Below are 21,052 nucleotides of genomic sequence, written 5' to 3'. Positions count from 1 at the left end.
GAGACAAGTGTTGGAACTACTGCTTTATTCAATGCCAAGAGCCAAGCTACATGCAGTCTCAGAGTTTTTGAGGAAGAGAGGAGCTGTTAATTTCCACATTTCTGCCATTAATTATCCAGAAAGAGGTTTCTGCATTGTAAGTATTTTGATCACCAGTGCTGTGCAGCGTTCAGCATTGCAAAAAAAACCTTTCTGGAAGAACTTACAAGAAAGCTGTTATTGTGGGTCACCCACAACTAGAAGAGATAAATTCTCTCAGAATGAAATGACCGTCTTCTCAATTTCCCAGTAGAAGCCATAGGGATTGATACCAAAATGCCTAACCCTGATACATTGAGGGCTTCCCGAAATTGAACAGACAGACAATTTGTTCCACTGTCACAACCACCACCTTCAGCTACAATTTCCTATCTGCCTTCAAGCCAGTCCAAGTAGCAGTCTCCACTTCAGAATCCACACTGCCTGCTACCTTCATAGCAACAATACCAGCTATTATTTCAGTTGTTTTGATGGTTATCCTAGTTCTGTCAGCTCTTCCATCTCGTCTTCTGTGCCTGCTTTCAAGAAAGGAAGAAACAGATGTTGCCAAAAGTCACAAATTTGGTACTGGTTGAGGCACATTAAGAGAAAAATGCCAGCCCTTCATATTAGATACAGCTAAAATAATGTTTCCTAACTTATGTGGTTTGTCAAGAAATTTGGACTTTATGCCAACTGCATCATGTCTCAGTTACACCCAACTAAATAGATTGATTTTACTGGATTCCAAGGTGATAAAGGCTTGACAGGATTCATCTTTTATGAAACAGATAAAGACAGTCCCATATTACAAACATGTGTCTTACAAATGACTCATAGTTAAGAATAGGGGTGAGAACAGGAGGTGAGAGAAATCTACTCCTAGGAAGGGAAATTCACTCCCTAAAGAATACTGTAATCATGGGGAAAAGGTATCTCCATTGTAGCTTTCTCATCAATCCTTATTTCCACAACAAGCCATATATTTCAAGATCCAGTTATCACAGATACAGAAAGTGGGGTGAAATCTTCTGAACAGGGACACTGACAACAAAACAGACAGGGGTGTTCGTCCTTCCCTATGCTACCCAAAGCTATATATCTGTATGTGTGTGGCTGGAGTTACACTTAAAAATACCTGTTCTGACTTACAAACAAATTCAACTTAATAGCAAACTTACAGAACCTATCTTGATCCTAGGTGATCACTCACGGATGAGTCTGTACTGTGAAATGTTAAATGTTCAGAGGCTGGTTAGTCTTTTGGCATCCACAAGTAACTCAATTTTTCTGGCCAGATGTTTTATACAACCAGAAGTGGTTACTTCCACCATTAGTCTAGAGCAGGCCTGCACAACTTGGCACATGTAGATCATAGGTAATCACTCACAGACGAGTATAATTGTCTTCGGAGGGTAGAGTCATGGCAGTGGCCAATATTTTTTTAAAAAATTTAAAAATCTGCAGGCCACTCTCCCTCCTTGTCTGCCTGATCAAAAGTCAGGCAGTGAAAGGGCCCACCAATGAAAGAGAAGCCTCAAAGGGCGTCACCATGGGCCTCAGAGAAGTTCTTTATTGGCCACATCTGCCCACGGGCTGCATGTTATGCAGGCCTTTTTTAGAGTTAAATTCCCCACCAAGGAGATTGTGAATACATGCAACAATTTCTAGAGCTCTCTCAGTGGACAATGTAAAACAGTTCCATGAAATGCCTTTCAACCAACTTAGTCCAGAAACTGCACTTCCAGTAGACGCATCTCTCATGGTATGTGGAGCTTGCTGCTTTTGTTTGGACATACATGTGAAGTAGTCTTCTTTAATGTAGTAACTACACAAAAATTCAAGACTGGTCTCTGGAGTTAAGATTAGATAGTATTCAACCATCCTGCAGATATGTAGTAGGTCAGTAAACAGGGATGTACTTATGGATGTACCATACCTTTAAACTGCACATTTTCCCTTCATTAGCTGTGTTTTGAAGAGTCACGTATTTCCTTAGAATAAAAATAGAAAAGGCCACATATTTTTTACTGTTATACTCTGTACTTCACTGTAAAGCAATAAAAAGGTTAATATGGCATGTGAATAAGTTCAGAAATCTTCTTTCGTTTGTTTTTCTCCTGTTGTCCCTTAGTGAAGTTGTGGTCAACCAACCTGGACAATTCAGTAGCAAGTATTGAAGCCAAGGCAAATGTGTGCTGTGTGAAATTTAGTCCATCATCAAGGTATCATCTCGCATTTGGTTGTGCAGGTAGGTGGATAAAGTGACATTTTTTATTTTGGACAATATGAACAGGATGAAACAGGGAGAAAAATATCTTCAGTAGTTGAGCTTTGTTGTTTTGGGGTTTTTTCATCTAATTATAAATACAAGGTAAATTAAATTTAAAATGTTCAGTTGCTTCCTAAGTTTTCCTGTATTCCTTCCATCCATATCAGGCTGGCAAGTAAAAAAAAAAGATGAATGCTGTTTTAGCATTCACTCCACATTGCTTTTTAAAATTATCAAAACAAGGAGAAGTCTCCACTTTTCAGTTGTCTGCAATATTAATTACAAAGAAAATATGACAAAAGGCTGACCAAAGAACCGAAATACTTCTCCAGCTAGTTCTTAAGGTATGCCATTCTAGTGGAATTGTCTTATGGGAGAGTTTTCTAGGTTTCTTCAGTGGTAAGCAACATATAAAACACCTAGCCCATGTTCTAGAACTTATGTGGCATATATACTAGTCATGTGCATTCGGGGCAAACCTTGATCCATTGTGTATCCCTGCTTTCGGTGAGGGCCCTGATCCGTTTTGATTGAGCCTCCTGAAATCGGGAGGGTAGATATTTGTTAGTTATCTTTCAGCATCTGTTCAAGACATTTCAGAGGTTTTGGAGATATTTCCATTTTTAGCTTTGTTTTAGTGTGTTTATACTCCTATAGCTTAAGATTGTTTTAAGCTGTTAGTGACCTGTTCAGTGAAAATGTGGGATAGTAATATGTTGAACAATATAAGTCTGTTTTTCAAAAATTCATAATTGATAAATTGGCCATACATGTTTGACCATATTAAGCACTTACTATATGTTCTGGCCCAATCATGTGTAATGTTTGCATATCAGTGATACACCAGCAGGTAACTCTGTGGGAAATGGATTTCAGACTCACATGGGATATTTTCCATTAGCAAAGAGAGAGATTTAGCTGTTTACTTATAGCCTCTTATAATTCTGGATTATTATAATTTTGCATTTTTCCCAAAAACTCTACACCCCTAATAGGATTAAAGATTTCAATAGGAGAAAAGTGCCTTGCTTGAATGAGTTTGCAACTCTGTGTTTTGAGAATGCAAACAGTGCATTGCTGCACAGGGATGACAATTTGAACAAGTGTTATTTAAGATGGAATTTGTAACTCCAATGTAATCATTATAAAATTTGTTCTAGAATGTATGCATCTTGGAACACCTTGTATTTTAAAAATTGAGAAGTGTAATATGTGGAAATTATTTTAACCTAAAATAATTTTTAAAAGATTCAGTCTGTGTGATTCAAACAGTCCTCTTCCAATGATAATGTCACATGCATTATTGCTTCTCACGTTGCTTTGCCCGTTTATTTTCTCTCTAACATTGCCAACAAAAGATAGAAGTAATAAATAATAAAAGCATACAGGGAGTGTTGGCAAAGCACTGAGGGACAAGACTAGTAAATAAAATAGCATCGTTCTGCCTTGACTACAGCAGCTGGGTAGACAAAGCGAAAGCAAGAGAAAGTTACTAAAAGTGCCAAATTGCAGACTACTTCCTTTGCCAGGAAAGATGAACTGTTATCAGCTCATTTTTAATTTTTTCTCCTAAACTGTCTCCAGAAAAGTAGATGCAGAAAAGGTAAATAGATGCAGCAGCCAAGGGAGGTTGGGGTGAAAAAATAAAGACCTATGGGCCTGCACGTTTGCCGGACAGAACTAGGAAAGCAGCCGAGGGAAGCCTCCTAGCTCTTGCACCTTCACCCACCAATGCTCCTGCTCTTTGGAGCTATGGGGACTGCTTCAAAGTGCAGTCTTGTGGTCAGGGGTACAATTTCTATGTGAAGAATTATAAAAGACCAAAGCTGCGACTATTATGCTATGCTGACTTTTATGTGATGAAACACAGTATTTCTAAAGTTCTATGAATCCTTCCTACGCCTAGCACTCAAAACACCTTTGTTGTTCACTTCCTTCTTTCGGTCCCTTGTCATGTTCAGAACATGTTGAACCTCTTTCTATTATAATTAGTTCTTACAACTTTAAAATAACTCCTTTGTTAGATATTCTTTTTCATACAGAAATACAGATTAAAAGCATTGAGGAAAAAGACTTTTTATCTTACATTTCTTTTAATGCCCCAAGCTAAAAATGACAGGAGCAGTTTTATTTTTAACTTTACCCTTGTTCTAAGGGCATAGAATTGGCTTTACAGTGTTCCCTCATTTTTCACGGGGGTTACGTTCAAGGACCACCCGCAATAAGTGAAAATCCATGAAGTAGGGACACTATATTTATTTTAATATTTATACTTTATTTTAGTAGTTAGGTGGCCTTTTTCTCTCTTGCAAGCCTGTTTTGCACTGTAGTTGTTTCAGTTTGGTGAGGCGGGCAGCAATTTGGCAGAAAAGGCTGTAAACCTGCAACTCCCAGGATTCCTGGGGAGCCAGTGAAGCCTTCCTGGAAGAGGGGGCGGGGCAAGAGCGCATGTGCAAAAGACAAGTGCCGCTGTGGCCTAGTCCTCTGTGAGTTGCTTTGTGTTGTTTAATTGGTTAGTTTGATATATAGATACCACTTTTGATTGGATAGCATTAAGTTCCAAGGTATTCTGAGAGTGCCTTGGACCACAAAAAAACTCGCAAATGAGCGAGGGCGCGAAAAAGCGAACCGCGAAGTAGCGAGGGAACACTGTATTCCAAGATAACACATTTTCCAAAGACACCTACAGTGTGGGCGTTTCATGCCTTTTTCACAGGGACAGTAATGAACAGCAAGTCCAAATTTCAACCTCTTACCAGATACATTTTTATGTAAAGAAAAGAAAAAAAAACACAGCTGGGTCAACAAATATTCCAACAAATTGATTCCTTTTCCATATTGTGGTAATGTTTTCAATAAATCGTGATATTTTGGTGCTAAATTCGTAAATACAGTAATTACTACATAACATTATTTTGTATTGAACTACTTTTTCTGTCAAATTTGTTGTATAACATGATGTTTTGGTGCTTAATTTGTAAAATCATAACCTAATTTGATGTTTAATAGGCTTTTCCTTAATCCCTCCTTATTATCCAACATAATTGCATATCCAACATTCTGCCGGCCTGTTTATGTTGGATAAGTGAGACTACTGTATCTCTTATTCCTCCAACTCGCTTCCAAAATATTTATGTGGTGCCACATCTTTTCTTCCTTACGAACCTTTCTCAAAATGCCGTATTTCTCTTGATTTATTTTATAGAGCTTTATTTATAGCTTTTACAACTGTGTAAATTTCAAAAACATTTAGGTAATAAATGTGTGGTGCTAAAAGTTTTGTTGGGAAGGCGACATACTACAATCCTCACTCATTGCTTATTCACCACTGCAGCAGTAGTGTCTTTCACTTTTCATTTTCACATTGCTCTGTTTCTGAGTAAGCTAGTGCTAGAAGACCCTGGAGGAAGCTATGACTTCCTCTGTTCTCTTTCCAGTGACTTTGTTGTGACTTTCTGATAACAACGGTATAGTCAGATGCTTCTTTTTCCCTTGGTCTTTGGTCTGCCATGATGCTGCACATTGACTTATACATGATTATATATGGTAATATCCATATGTAGTTGAAGGTGCTCCAGCCCTAATTTAATGGTCACTATTACTTCTGTAGAAACCTTTCATTGGTGTTAATGAATGTATTCGGTTAAGATGAGAGGCCTCTGTTGAGATGTTATATTGCAGGACACACTCCCCCAATCTGGAAGGTAATTTAGCCTCTTTTCTGGAATGTATAGTAGGGCCTATATAATATGCACCTTTTACTCTCAGTATATTATTATTATTATTATTATATTTATACCCCCCCTTTATTTCCCCAAAGGGGACTCAAAGCGGCTTGATGTAAAAGAATTAGCACAGATTTTAAAATATGCAGATATGCAAACATTAAAACAGAATTAAACACAAACAGCACTAAAAATTCAGTTAAAATCCATCAAAATATATTCAGAGTTAAAACCGCAGCACTCCCTGACTAGATCTTAAACACCTTCTTCTTTAAAAAGCCTGCCTTAATAAATATATAGCACACATTGAGTACAGGGCTGAGGAGGTAAACATTTAATTGAGAAAACAAGAATAAATTGGAAATGAGATGGTAGTTGTTTGATATTAAAGGGACCTCTCGTGTTTCTCGTGATTGTTGTAACCCCTCTTGTATCATTCCTATACGTTATGCCGGGAATGAAGCAACACTGTATCTGACAGATAAGCATTAATGGAAGAGGTTCAATCAGAGCTTATCCTCTAACAAGACTTAACCAGTGTTCAGTGTAAAGGGTAGAATGAATATTGCTTCTTTGATGTGCATGTAGATAGAGTAGTGATTATATAGCCAGCATGTCTCGTTGACTAATAGGAAAGAGGTGATGAAATTGAAGGTTCCTATTTAGTGTTCTGCAATTGAGGGTGGTTAGGCTTTTTGTTACATTTTTGTTTTTGTTTTTTTGCTAATTCCAAGTCTAAAAGCAATGTTGTTTTTTCCTAGTTTAAAAAGTTACTTTTAATAAGAAGCCTATGTGTAAAAAAAACAAAGTCATTGATGTATGAGTAATGTTTAAACTTCATTCCACTTCATTCCCCCTCCCCTAAATGCAAAATTACTGTCACTGGCTGCTATTGCAGATTCCATTAGCGAAAATAATGTCTCACCACTTCAAGAATTCCCAAGGTTGCAGTCATGTTTGAGGGCCTCCTAATCATTGACTCAAAAAAATTGCTTGATGAAATTACACTTCCAGTTACCTGTCTGAACAGATGATGTGTCTGGTGTTTTAATGCTTTGCTACATAGACTTATGCATATCATAGAATCACTGATCCAGGTTTTTTTCTGCCTTCCTCACTGTCCTCCCACTGCTGCTTGTTATCATAGGAAAAACAGTCCTTTATGCACTGTGGCTCAGATTGCAATTTCTTTCGTGTTTATGCTACTTCCATAGTTTATTTCCAATATTTATAAAGGCATTGCAACACTATACATTGATAATTTATAGTGAATGAGTGAAAGATTAGAATAAAATTATTAAATATTTTATAGAATGTTAAGATACTTTCAAGCACAGTTATTCTAATCTTAACAAAATATTAATTGCAAAATTATTTTGTACTAGCAACTTGTATACTTCTTTACCAACCAAAGTGAATGTGTTCTGAGCTTTTGAGTTAAAACTTTCCAGCATTGGGGATACTTCAACATCAAATGTGGGCAAACATATAATTTCAGACAGTCTCTGTTGAATTGTTTTAACAGCACAGTGCTATGCATATTTCATCAAATGTCACACTATGATGACAGGAATTCACTAGTATATGTGTTTAGAATTTCAGGGCAAGCCCGATTGCCTCTAGCACCTATCCTGTGCTCACTTTGGTGTTGTATGAGCTGCTGTGATATCACATTCTAGCTGCAGAACATTATGACTTTTAATTTTGACTACTTAGACATAGAATACTGATGTCCAATGTAATTGCTACGGTATGAATATAGTTTTTGCTTAGATGAGGTTTTAAGCTTTATGGAGTTTCATCTGGGTTTAAACTCACACTCAAGAGTGGATCCTCATTCAGCCAGAGACATGTACAGTTGTAGTACACAAACAGCACAGCTTCCACCCAGTTTTTCCTGTCACACATCTGGACAGCATGGGACTAGGATGGAACTGCTGTGTCAGGCTGAGAAAAGTGAAATAAATACTTCTCCTTGCCTGCCATGTCCCTGCTGCAAAGATTCTAGTTGTATCCCCGCCATTAACAGAAATAAAGTACCAGGGATCGTTGTATACATATAAACTATTGTGTTCACACTTTTACATTTGTCCCTAGATCTCAGTAGCCTGTGAGGTTAAGTCTAAATCTGCATGCTGAGATGTTGAGGGGAGAGTAAATACACTCAGTGCATGAATGTGTGGTGCCTGCCTCCTTCCTCCAGCCTTCACAGGATGTAGCCCTTGGGGCCAAAAATATTTGCATAACTAGTGAAAAGTCCGTGTCCTAGATTTTAGGTACACTTTATGGATCAGCCCTGTGCATAGTGAACATGTTAGACTAAAATCTGACCACTAGATCCGGGGGTCCCCAAACTTAAGGCCTGCAGACTAGATGCGGCCTTCCAAGGTCATTTACCTGCCCCCTGCCCCAGACTTAGGGTTGACCCAAGTCTGAAACGACTTGAAGGTACACAACAACAGTCCCAATTAACCTAACTATCTCATCAACCAAAAGCAGGTCCACACTTCCCATTGAAATACTGGCATGTTTATGTTGGTGAACAGTGTTCTTCATTTTAAATGTTGCATTGTTCTTTCATGTATGTTTTTGCACTACAAATAAGATATGTGCAGTGTGCCTAGGAATTTGTTCATGTTTTCTTCAAACGATAGTCCAGCTCCCCAACACTCTGAGGGACTATGGACTGGCCCTCTGCTTAAAAGGTTCAAGAACCCCATGCACTAGAAGGTGCAGTTTGCAATTTATCTTGAGTTTTAGTGCTATTTATTTTAGAGATCAATCATTGAGGACCCAGAGAAAATTGTCTTTATACTTTCCCAAAAAGAAGATGGCTATTAAGAAGTTGGATGGGGAAAATGTTTGAAAAAAGCAGGGGGTATGATGTGGCATAGCATGGCATGAACAGGAGTAAGAAGTGAAAAAAAGAAGATGGGAAATCCAAGAATCTTGAATGTAGACTTTTGAAAAGATGGAGCAGCATGGACCTAGATTTCACAGGCCTGTAGTAATATCTTGGTAATAGGTCTTCAATCAGAAATTGGGCCACGGTGATGCAATGGATTAAACCCTTGTGTCGGCTGAACTGCTGACCTGAAGGTTGCTGGTTTGAGTCTGCAAGACAGGGTGAGCTCTTCTCTGTCAGCTCTAGCTTGTGACGTCATGAGAGAAGCCTCCCAGCTGGATGGTAACACATCCAGGCATCCCCTGGGCAACATCTCTGCAGACAGCCAGTTCTCTCACACCAGAAGCGACTTGCAGTATGTTCTCAAGTCACTTCTGACATGATAAAATATTAGAAATAATCTTTCATAAATTGAAGTATTATTAATGTTACTAAAGCAATCACAAGCTAAAAGTGTAAAATTCTCTTCTCTTTATCTGACTTGTTAATCAAATCAAATTCCTTAGCTCAAAGTGCAAGGTCTTAGTTCTGTAATAAACAATATGACTCCATATAATATCACATCCCAGAAAACCACTATACTCATGGATTGCTTCTGCTGATTCATTGTAATTAAAATTTGAGTATTATTGCTGTTCTCCTAAGCATTAGGTGAGCATCATACTGTTCTTCCAAATCAGCAGAAATTGAAAGTTTGTGAAGGATTTCAGTATCAAAAGGACAAAGCATTTGAGAAAAGAAAGAACTGAGTACATTATAAGGTTCATTTAGGAAGGATGATGCAGGTGGCAGTCTTTAAATGCTAAAAAGAATTTGAACAAGAACAAAATAACATATGTTCCTGAAAAATAAGTCTACGGGTTAATGCTATAATAATACATTAACCTCTAAACTTATCTGTCCAGCATTATAAATTCATTTCAACAGAGCGTAATTCAAAGGAAGTTATAAAATTAACTTTTATTCTTATAAAGCGGGAGAAAGAGAGTTCTTAAGAACTCTATACACTTGTTGATTGGCTCCCCCCCCCCCCCCCAACATATTTGAAAAGTATTGCATTTCACCTGAAGAAATACTCCCCAAGATTTACATTTGTAAACTGATCTGAACAAATGAAATGAGAAATACTTATCTTGCTGGCAGAACAGTAGAATACTTGTTTGCTTTGCCAGTGTTAATGAAAATGAACATTGTTACCTACCTACAGTAACTGCTTGCCAGCCACATTCACATTCCACAGATTTCCAGTAGTAATCCTCTTTTTAAAAGCTATATTCATGATGGCACCACTGATCACATAAATATACAGTAGACTCTCAGACAAGATAATGGAGAAGCAAGGACAACCACATGCATCCTCGAGCCCTGCCCATCCTGGCTGATAAAGGAAACCAGAGAGGGTTTGGCAGAGTGGGTGAAGGTGGTGGTTAATGCCTCCTTACAAGAAGGCAAAATTTTTGTGGGCCTAAAGGAGGCCCTCATAAAACCACTGTAGAAAGAAATAATCACTGGACCCCACTCTATTAGACAACTTTTGGACAGTTTCCAATCTCCTCTTTTTGGGCAAAGGCCTGAAGCCAGCATGTGGTGGCCTCACAACTCCAAGTATTCTCTGGATCCGGCGCAGTCTGGCTTCAGGTCAGGACATGGAACTGAAACAGCCTTGGTTGCCTTAGTAGATGATCTATGCCAGGAAATGGACAGGCAGAGTGTGTCCCTGTTGGTTCTCTTGGATCTCTCAGTGGCCTTCGATACCATAGACCATGGTATCCTTCTGGGATGCCTCGTGGGAATGGGTCTTGGGGGTACTGCTCTACAGTGGCTCCGGTTCTTCCTGGAGGTCCATTCCCAGAAGATGTTGTTGGGGGACACCTGCTCAGTCCTGCAGCTATTGTCTTGTGGGGTCCCTCAGGGTTCAGTACTGTCCCCCATGTTGTTTAGCATTTACATGAAGCCGTTGGGAGAGATCATCCAGAGTTTTGGAGTTCATTGTCATCTGTACACAGATGACGTACAACTCTGTCATGCCTTTCCACCTGCTACTAAGGAGGCTGTTCAGGTACTGAACCGGTGCTTGGCAGTTGTGACAGTTTGGATGAGGACAAACAAATTGAAATTGAATCCAGGCAAGACAGAGATACTCCTTGTCAGTCAAAAGGCCGAACAGGGTATAGGGTTACAGTCTGTGCTGGATGGGGTTACACTCCTTCTGAAGGCACAGGTTTGTAGCTTGGGAGTGATCCTGGACTCATTGCTGATTCTGGAACTTCAGGTTTCAGTGGTGGCCAGGGGAGCTTTCGCACAATTAAAACTTGTGCACCAGTTGCGCCCATACCTTGAAAAGCCAGACTTGGCCACGGCGGTCCACGCTCTTGTTACATCTTGTATAGACTACTGCAGTGCGCTCTGCGTGGGGTTGCCTTTGAAGAATGTTCAGAAGCTTCAAGTGGCCCAACGGGCAGCAGCCAGATTTCTCACGGGTGGCGTACAGGGAGCATACAACCCCCCTGCTGTTACATCAGCTCCACTGGCTGCCAGTGCTACCAATCACAATTCAAAGTGCTGGCTTTAGCCTTTAAAGCCCAAACTACATTTATCTGGCATCTACTAATCCCCATGGATTCCGGTTTACTGAGAGTCTTCTGTACAGCTAAAAATATTGAGCAGTTACAACAATGAAAAATCCTCTTCTTCATGGTTTTTGTGACTCACACAAATGGGTTAGATGTGTCTATGCAGTACAGTGTTCAGGATATGAGTTTTGATTTAATTTCGATGTACAATGACAATAAAATTATTCTATTCTATTCTGAGTGATCTAATTTTCAGCAGTTATTGTAGTGGGCGTTATAAGTATAGAGTGTATTGTAAGTCAGTTGATGGTACTTTCATTTAAAGTTCCTTGCTGGCATGATGGGAAGACTAATAGGGTAAGCTCAGTGAGGATTCATTATTTTCTTGATCTTATTTGGCACTCATTGTTCCTGGAATTGTCTGAATATTTTGGAATTATTAAAACACAATTCAAGATGGACAAGATTGGTAGGAGCTATGCCAGTTGTGAGCAGCTTCAGACTTTCGTAAATCAATTCGAGATTGATGTGATTTTCTCTCATTTAGCCTGCTTTAAGACCTTGGCTTCCTTAGCAGATAGTACTTTTATCTTGTTCAATGAAAGGTCCATATGGTGTGAGAAAGAGAATCTCTTTCATTAGGAAACATGGCCACCTGTTCAGTCATTAATGAATGTGATGAGCATTATACTTGATGCAGCTGCTTTAAAATTATGTCTTGGGATTAATAAAATCATGATGAAACTTCAGTTGGGCATAGAGAATAGCTGCTGAAATAATCAGTGAACCGGTAGCTAATTTTAGAACTCGCTCATCGTACTGTTCCCTGGATTCTTACTGACCAGACCAGAAATTGATTGATCATATCGACTATACAAACTGGCATGTCGAGCTGTGGTCATGTGCCATCAGGGTTTCGAATGTTTATTGAAGAATTTGGAAAGTTTATTCAAAACTGCAAACAGATGCTTCTGCCCCACTCCACCTTTTCCCTGTCTACAACAATCCAATAGCTTATTCATGTCCTCCCAATGTCATTGGTCCTGTTACACCTTGATGCATGAGATTTCGCCTATTCTGAATATGACTCCTGTTATAAGTACAGTAGAGTCAGTAGAGTCTCACTTATCCAAGCTAAACGGGCCAGCAGAAGCTTGGATAAGCAAATATCTTAGATAATAAGGAGGGATTAAGGAAAAGCCTATAAAACATCAAATTAGCTTATGATTTTACAAGTTAAGCACCAAAACTTCATGTTATACAACAAATTTGACAGAAAAAGTAGTTCAATACGCATTAATGTTATGTAGTAATTACTGTATTTACGATTTTAGCACCAAAATATCATGATATATTGAAAACATTGACTACAAAAATGGCTTGGATTATCCAGAGGCTTGGATAAGCGAGGCTTGGATAAGTGAGACTCTACTGTACTAGGCTTTCTATCTAGAAGGACAAGTGGTTTTCAAATAGAATTCAGTTAATATTTTAAACATAAAACCTACTACTAAAACCATTTCCCATGCTTAATTTTTGTAACAAAAACATAGCCTGTAAAAAAGGAACTAAGGATTTGCTGCCATAAGCTGTAATGATCTAGAGCAGCGGTTCACAAACAATGTTCCATAGATCCCTAGGATTCCACAAAAACGTCGTAGGAATTCCGTGAAAAATCTTGAAAATAAAATTTATAATAGAATTTAAAATCAAACCAAATGAGGCCAACTGTTTCATTAGTCTCCTTAATAACAAATTTGTGCTACAACTGTTGCCATGAGATTTGTAGTTACCGACTGCACATTTCATCATTTTACAAAAAGAGCAATTCACACATAGTTGATTTTTCACATTGAATCCACATTTTTTAATTTTTTCCTTGTACAGTTTTAGGATATTGGGATATTCATAAAACAGACTAAAATTTCCTCAATGTATATAGGAAATTGGGAGATGTATTTGAATTAGCATAAAATGATATAAAAATTATATTTTGAGTATACAAATCAGGGATACAGTTAGGGTACTGGGTCTTCTGCGTCTTCTGGAGAGTTCCATGACCAAAAATAAAATGGGGAACCATTGATCTAGATATGACTTTCCATATGATCCACAGATCTCTTTCTACAAAACATAGGTCTTTTTGCTTATATTCAGCATTTCTGCCCCCTATAGAAATGTCTAATTAAACCTGGCAAAGAAATATGAGTACGGGAGGGTGTTATATACTTTATGGAAGATAACTTTCCAGGATTCTGTTGTCTAGCTTCTGATTTTGGTTTATTTTAATAGAAAATAAAATGTACTGGAAGTTCTGTAGTACATGTGGTAGTAGCACTTTAAGTGCAACTGTGAAATAATTGCTTTGGGGGAGTTATGAGTTGAACTGCTTTTATAATAACAGAAGTGTGTTCTGATTAGGAAGGAAGAATTAGAAACAAGTAGATAAGAGCTTACTTGACCAGGAGCTAGCTGCCCACCACAGTAGTCTTGATACTTGACTAGCAAAACTGTGTCTAGAACAAACTTTGACTTGGATCAATTACTCTGTTCTTCGTAGTAATATTTGATAACCAGACAACTAATAATGTTTACACCTTTCCTTTTTCATATATCCTTCTCCAGATCACTGTGTTCACTACTATGATCTTCGGAACACTAAACAACCAATTATGGTCTTCAAAGGGCATCGCAAAGCTGTTTCATATGCAAAGTTTGTTAGTGGAGAGGAAATAGTATCTGCGTAAGTATTTATGTTTATGCTGGAAGAAGAACTGGAAAAAGTCATTTCAGAACTACAGATAATCATCTTTGAGAATTCTTGGAGAATAGAAGATATCCTGGGTCATTTGGTGCTCCGCTTCGGGGTCTGGCGCGCACACGCATTTTGATCCTGCTCGCCAGACGCATTCTCTTCGGAAAAAGACTGTGTCTGGCAAGCAGGCCAGCAAGCAGGCCCTGAAGTAGAGCTCCAAAGTAGTGCATCTTACTTGGTACTCTGCTTCAGACTGAACGCCAAGCGCATCTTCAATAAATATTACTTGTATACTTATTTATAGTGTGACAGGTAATGCTATTCATAACATCTTATTGAAACATGTTTAATGGACTATTGTATAAACTCTAGAATATATTGTGGTGGTTAGAAAAGACGTATCACAATTCTGTGGTGAAGGCTCCTTCTTTGGAGACTTTTAAACAGAGACTGGATGGTTATCTGTCAGGAGTGCTTTGAATGCAATTTTCCTTCTTTTTGGCAGGGGATTGGACTGGATGACCCACGAGGGTTCTTCCAACTCTATGATTCTGTATGATGATCTTAAGCCACTCTTCTTCCATTTATGAAAATCGTGAAAGCACATGGCCATTCAAATATTGCTAATATTCTGATCATTTCATTCTGTTGTTTTGTTGCAGTGCTGCTTTTGATAGATTTGGATATTCTGTCCTCTGATAATCAAAATAGATTCTCCAAAGAGAGACAGTGAATTTGTGGGTGCAAATCACACTTTTAAAGAACTCCGGCAGATGAATACAATAAAAATAAAACTGCCTTGTTCCATAATGGAATGGGCAGATCATGTTGTAAATCTGCTTTCTGATTCACCCACGGTAGACAGCGATACCTATCAGTGTAATGATTATCTTGCCAATACATGTCTACATATTCTTTAAATACTTTTGACACACCATAGCAATGCATACATAACCCAGAGTTTGTACCTGTCTTTTCTTAGGTCAACAGACAGTCAGCTAAAGCTGTGGAACGTAGGGAAGCCACACTGTTTGCGTTCCTTTAAGGGTCATATCAATGAGAAGAATTTTGTAGGTTTGGCTTCTAATGGAGACTATATTGCCTGTGGTAAGTGACATAGAGAGACCAATAATCTTCTGCATGTTTCAAACATTGATTAAGTTCTGGCTCATTGCTTTGTAGAAAAATTTCTACCAAGTCACAATGAAATGAAATTGTGACTTGCACCCTGTTAAAAAAAAACATAAGCCTTATGGCATCACTGATTACAGACAAACCAACTATGAGTGTTGGCTTATCAAGGCTGCCTGGCTTAGGGAATACAATGTTCCCTCACTTATCACGGGGGTTCCGTTCCAGGACCTCCCACAATAAGTTCAAATCCATGAAGTAGGAACACTATTTTAATTCTAATATTTATATATTATTTTAATAGTTATGTGACCTTTCTCCCAGTTGCAAGCCCCGTGAGCTAATGAACCCTTCCCTACCAGCGCCTGCTGGGTCCTTGCTCCAAGCCCTCCATGTTGCCTTAGCTGCCTCTGCTCCTGTAGCCAGGGAAGAAGGAATGCTGCTCCTGCCAGATGAGTGAGGGTGGGTGGGTGAGAGAGTGAAGGTCGGCGGTGGCAGCAAGAGCCTGGAAAAGGCGGCCAGGTCCGGTTTCTGCCGCTGCTCCAGCCAGGCCATGCTGGGAAACTCTCATGGAGGACTCGGAAGAGGGGATGGGACTCATGGAGGTAAGGGTTCTCTAGCTCCCCAGGGCTTGCAAGGGGGAGAAAGACCACATAATAATAAAATAATGTTTAAATATACCCCAGTTTACCTGCAGAACTGTGAGTCTACGAAAAGGAACCGCAAAGTAGCAAGGGAACACTGTAATAAAGTCATGTACTTGGTATTAGAAATCCAGTGTAGTCAATGCTTCAGACTATTTTTGACCACAGTGTTTTAATGTATTCCTAACAAATACCTATCAACCTGATTAAAAAAATATGGGAGGTTTACAAGCCCAGATGCATTATCCATGAATAGCCCAATCCTCTGCCATGCAGAAAAAGCACAAAGTCCCCCTGGCAGATGGCCATTCAGCCTCTGTTTAAAAGCTTCCAAGGAAGGAGCTTCCAACACATTCCGAGGCAGAGAGTTCCACTGCTGAATAACTCGTACAGTCAAGAAGTTCTTCCTATGCATTCAGGTGGAATCTCCTTTTCTGTAATTTGAACACATTGCTCTGAGTCCAAGTTTCCAGAGCAGCAGAAAACAAGCCTGCTCTCTCTTCCTTATGACAACCTTTCACATATTTATGCATGGCTATAATGTCTCCGCTCAACCTTTTCTTCTGCAGACTAAACATGCCCAGTCCTTTAAGATGATCCTTGTAGGGCATGGTCTCCAGACCTTTGATCATTCTGGTTGCCCTTCTCTGGACATCCTCCAGCTTGTCAAAGTGTTGGTATTTTGGAACACTCTTCTGGAAGATAATCTAAATCATTCAGTCTAATCTCATAGGTCGTCTATTAAGATCTCTTAGCACTTTTATAGCTTGCCATGACATTATTTTCAGTTAGTCTACATTTTCCTTGAACTCTGTTATCTAGAGCAGTTCTTCTTAAACTTTTCCCACTTGCATCCCTCCCCTTCTTGCCCGAGAATATTTTCCATGACCCTGGGTATTAAAGGTAAAGGTTTTCCCCTGACATGAAGTCCAGTCGTGTCTGACTCTGGGGGTTGGTGCTCATCTCCATTTCTAAGCAAAAGAGCCGGCGTTGTCCATAGACACCTCCAAGATCATGTGGCCGGCATGACTGCATGGAGCGCTGTTACCTTCCTGCTGGAGCGGTACCTATTGATCTACTCACATTGGCATGTTTTCAAACTGCTAGGTTGGCAGAAGCTGGGGCTAACAGCAGGCGCTCACTCCGCTCCCTGGATTTGAACCTGCGACCTTTTGGTCCACAAGTTCATGGGTATATAGGTATCTAAATAGGTATACAAATCAAAATTTACTGGTAATAAATCATAAAGAAATATATTTTAAAACAATTATTTGGTATACTTATAATTATACCAAATTTACCATTCATTAAAGATGAAAACAGATTTGAATACTAATGAGATTGATATGTTTGTGGATTTTAAGTAAAAAAAATTAAATCTTAGCTAAATATTGGATACTGCAGGATATAGAGCATCTTACTGGCTGGCATGCTTGGTTTTTAGCCTCAAGTGGCAGAATGTTCTCCTGTTTGATCTCTTTTTCTCTCCTGGATTCATGTAAATGTCTAACACAGCCACTAGGTGGCAGGATGCACAAATTATTCACAACTCCCAGATTCAGGGGACCCATTGGAGGTTGTGATCCACAGTTTAAGAAGTTTTGGGTCATAGCAGAACATAAACACTGCATAGGAACTCATGCCATTACATAATAGCGTAGATATTCTTGGATTGTATGCACCATAAATCTGTATTGTCCTTGAAAGCCAATGCCTTTCACACTTCCTTAATAATTCACTATACTTCCTGAATAATGCATTTCTAGAAGAATTGACGGTAATAAGTTTTAGGTGTGTTATACAACCATGGTCTTACTCATTCCTGCCTTTGAGTTCTCTGTTTCAGCAGTTTATAGAACAGTTAAAACAAATATTTACAGGTCTATGTATATTGTCAACCTGCATCTATATTTTTTTACTTTTGATTATAGGAAGTGAAAATAATTCCCTCTACCTGTACTACAAGGGCCTCTCAAAGACACTACTAACCTTCAAATTCGATACTGTCAAAAGTGTCTTGGATAAGGACCGTAAGGAGGATGATACAAATGAATTTGTCAGTGCTGTGTGCTGGCGGGCACTGCCAGATGGGGTAAACATTTTTTTTCCTGATTTCTCTCCCAGTTGTATATATCTGAAAGATAGTTTTCTTAATACAGCTTTGTCAGGCCATTTATTTGGTTCATCTTGAGTTCAGTGATGAACAGGTACTTGAAATGTCTTATGATACTGAAGATTTCCTTTCAGTTCAGGTAGCGACATCAGTTTGGATAATGTAAGGCAACACAATGGTGACTTCTGTGCAGAATACTAAAGAGTCATATCTGTGGAGGAAGCAAAATGTGTAATTACATATAGCAGTTGTGTAAACATTACTCAACTGCTATATGGGGGGCACTCCTCATTGAAGTAGTAAATCTGTGTATGGGCTTTGCCACTTCAAACAGTTCTCTTGAAAACATTTCACTTGTCATTTGAAATCCTGCCCCCAAATAGTAGCTTCTAAATAGGGAATAAACTCAGGCAAATATGATTAGGAGGAACAGAAACAGTGAAATAACCTCTTCCCCCATGTTTGGTTTCTTTCACTTTTGTTGTAACAAATCTACACCATCAGCCACAGTCACTTTTTCTTAAAGGTTAAAATGTGAAAACTTAATAAGGGCCTTTCTAATGGTGGCATTCTTTTATCATTTCTTTAGTTGTGGTCTGAATGTAATCTAATAAGTGGTACTTGTTTGATGCAGGTTAAAAGCTTTCTATTCTTATTGTTAGCATCATAGGTACTTCAAATGATGCCAGTAACTCTGTTTTGGTTGTTATTTTGTTTTCTTATGTGGTTCTGCAATCTGAATTGTGGTTAAAACAAAAAGGGGTTTAATATTTTAACTGTGCAGCCCACTGTACAGCGGGAAGATCTTAACTACAGTTGAATGATTCCTACAAGAAAGTCTTTGGAGACATTCAGTGGTAGTTCCAAGAGTTTGTTGTAATGGAAATGTCTACCATTTGTAGGATTATGGTGAATGACTTAGTTAAGAATGATGGAATTATTGTGGAGCTGTAAGGGTAAAATATCATATAGGTATTTATTTATTTACATCATTTTTACCTCACCTTTCTTACCCCGCAGGGGACTCAAGGCGGCTTACGAACTCTGGCAAAATTCGATGCCACATGGGCAATAACAATAAAACACCCCATCAAATTATTAAAAAGACATATGAGCAATTAATGTTGAAAAAGCAGTAGAAACAAGATGGAATTTGTGAGATGTCATAATATAAATAGCCAAGTGTCCAATTAGCATTTCCCTGTCACTGCTTTCTGGGGTTGATTTTCTACCTAAGAGTAGAATTGTCAGAACTCTGGTTCTATTTTTTTTCCACAGGATAAGAAACCTAAGTCCTGTGTTTGTTTATCTAACTTTCATGGAATAGATGCAGTTGTATTATAAATCAGCATACTTTCTGGAGAATGCAAGGATTTGTAGTGCAGCAAAGGCTCTGGCCAGAACAACAAAGTCATGCTGCAACCTTATTAGGGGATGGGATGCAGAGAAGGAGGAATCAGATGAACATATTCCAAAACCAAAATCTTTTTTTCTATATTAACATCTAATTGAGGGATAGCTCATCTTATGCTTCTGACTTGCTTGACTTTCTAAAGTTGGTTCTGTTCTAAAATATGATGCTAGAAATCTAGGGTCAGCTCTGTCTACTTAGATGCCAACACATTATTATTATTATTATTATTATTATTATTATTATTATTATTATTGAACATACAAGCAATTTGATTACATAAATTAGGCCAGATACATCAAGAATACTTTTTGGTGATTATATCAAAATCTGATTTGCTTAGAAAATAACTGCTATTGCTAAAAGCCTCTAGTTCATTCCTCTGAGTATGGTAATAATTACCTGCAGTATGAAGTATGTGTTTTGTGATAGAACATAGATCTCTGTGTCAGAATATATGAAATGAAAAAAACAGTAGCCTTTGTTTGGATCTACATTATGCCTATGCCATGATTTAAAATTTCCAGTGGATGGAAACCTAGAGCAGAGCAAAATGTGTCAAATTACGCATTTTCCACTGGCCTACATCTCAGTTTCCTGCCAAATTTGCTTGCTGCAAGTAGATCAGCATGCTTCTCCATGCCCCCAATTTTTCTCCTTGAAAACTAATGGGAGATTATATGGACAGCAAAAATATTGTTCATAAACAAGAATGGCTAACAGAAACACCTTTATGTAACACAATAAGACAGACATACTGCTATACCACAAAAACGAATGTCTCTTGTCCCCAAGCCTGCCCGCATGACAAGCCCATTTCTCTGCCAGGAAGAGCTAAGATTAAAATGTATCATCAACCAATTCTGAAGAATATCGGGGCCATTTCACAAGGCCTGAGATGCAGGTCTTCATTGGCATACACTCTACATTGGAAAGACAGAATGGTCTCTATGCAAGAGGATTAATGGATACAAATTTGACATTAGAAATTGCAGTATCCAAAAACCAGTAGTAGAACATTTACATCTTCTTGGATACACAGTAAATGATTTATAGGTTACAATCCTCGAACAAGGAAATCACAAAGGAAGACTCAAAAGAAAAACGGTTGAATAGAAGTACATTTGTAAATTCCAGTTCATTAGCAGAGGCATGAACAAAGTCAATGGCTTCATGGGACACTACATATACGTATTGATGGAGTTCTTATTTCATATATAACAAATGAAATCGTCTCTGAAAGAAGATAGCCTATATGACCTTCTTAGTTGTTCTAGAACAGAGTTTCTTAAACTTTACTTACCCCTTTCCACCTGAGAAATGTTTATGTGACCCTAGGTATATAGATACCGTATATACTCGAGTATAAGCTGACCTGAATATAAGCCGAGGCACCTAATTTTACCACAAAAAACTGGGAAAACATTGACTCCAGTATAAGCCGAGGGTGGTAAATTTCAGAAATAAAAATAGATACCAATAAAATTACATTAATTGAGGCATCA

At 38.5% G+C, this 21,052-nt stretch overlaps 1 protein-coding gene across 2 annotated transcripts in view; it reads left to right on the top strand.

The window, feature by feature from the left end:
• The window catches only part of cop1 (COP1 E3 ubiquitin ligase), an 81,645-nt gene that overhangs the window by 49,924 nt on the left and 10,669 nt on the right, over nucleotides 1–21,052 (top strand). For both annotated transcript variants that reach the window (XM_008108948.3, XM_003219867.4), the window contains exons 15-18: nucleotides 2,153–2,269; nucleotides 14,119–14,236; nucleotides 15,231–15,355; nucleotides 17,955–18,115. In XM_008108948.3, the coding sequence (XP_008107155.2) occupies nucleotides 2,153–2,269; nucleotides 14,119–14,236; nucleotides 15,231–15,355; nucleotides 17,955–18,115 (521 nt within the window). The remainder of the gene's footprint in view (nucleotides 1–2,152; nucleotides 2,270–14,118; nucleotides 14,237–15,230; nucleotides 15,356–17,954; nucleotides 18,116–21,052) is intronic.

Source organism: Anolis carolinensis, chromosome 4, assembly GCF_035594765.1.
Source record: "Anolis carolinensis isolate JA03-04 chromosome 4, rAnoCar3.1.pri, whole genome shotgun sequence".
NCBI lineage: Eukaryota > Metazoa > Chordata > Lepidosauria > Squamata > Dactyloidae > Anolis > Anolis carolinensis.
Note: the sequence above shows the minus strand (reverse complement) of the source record. Positions and strands in the feature narration are given on the sequence as shown.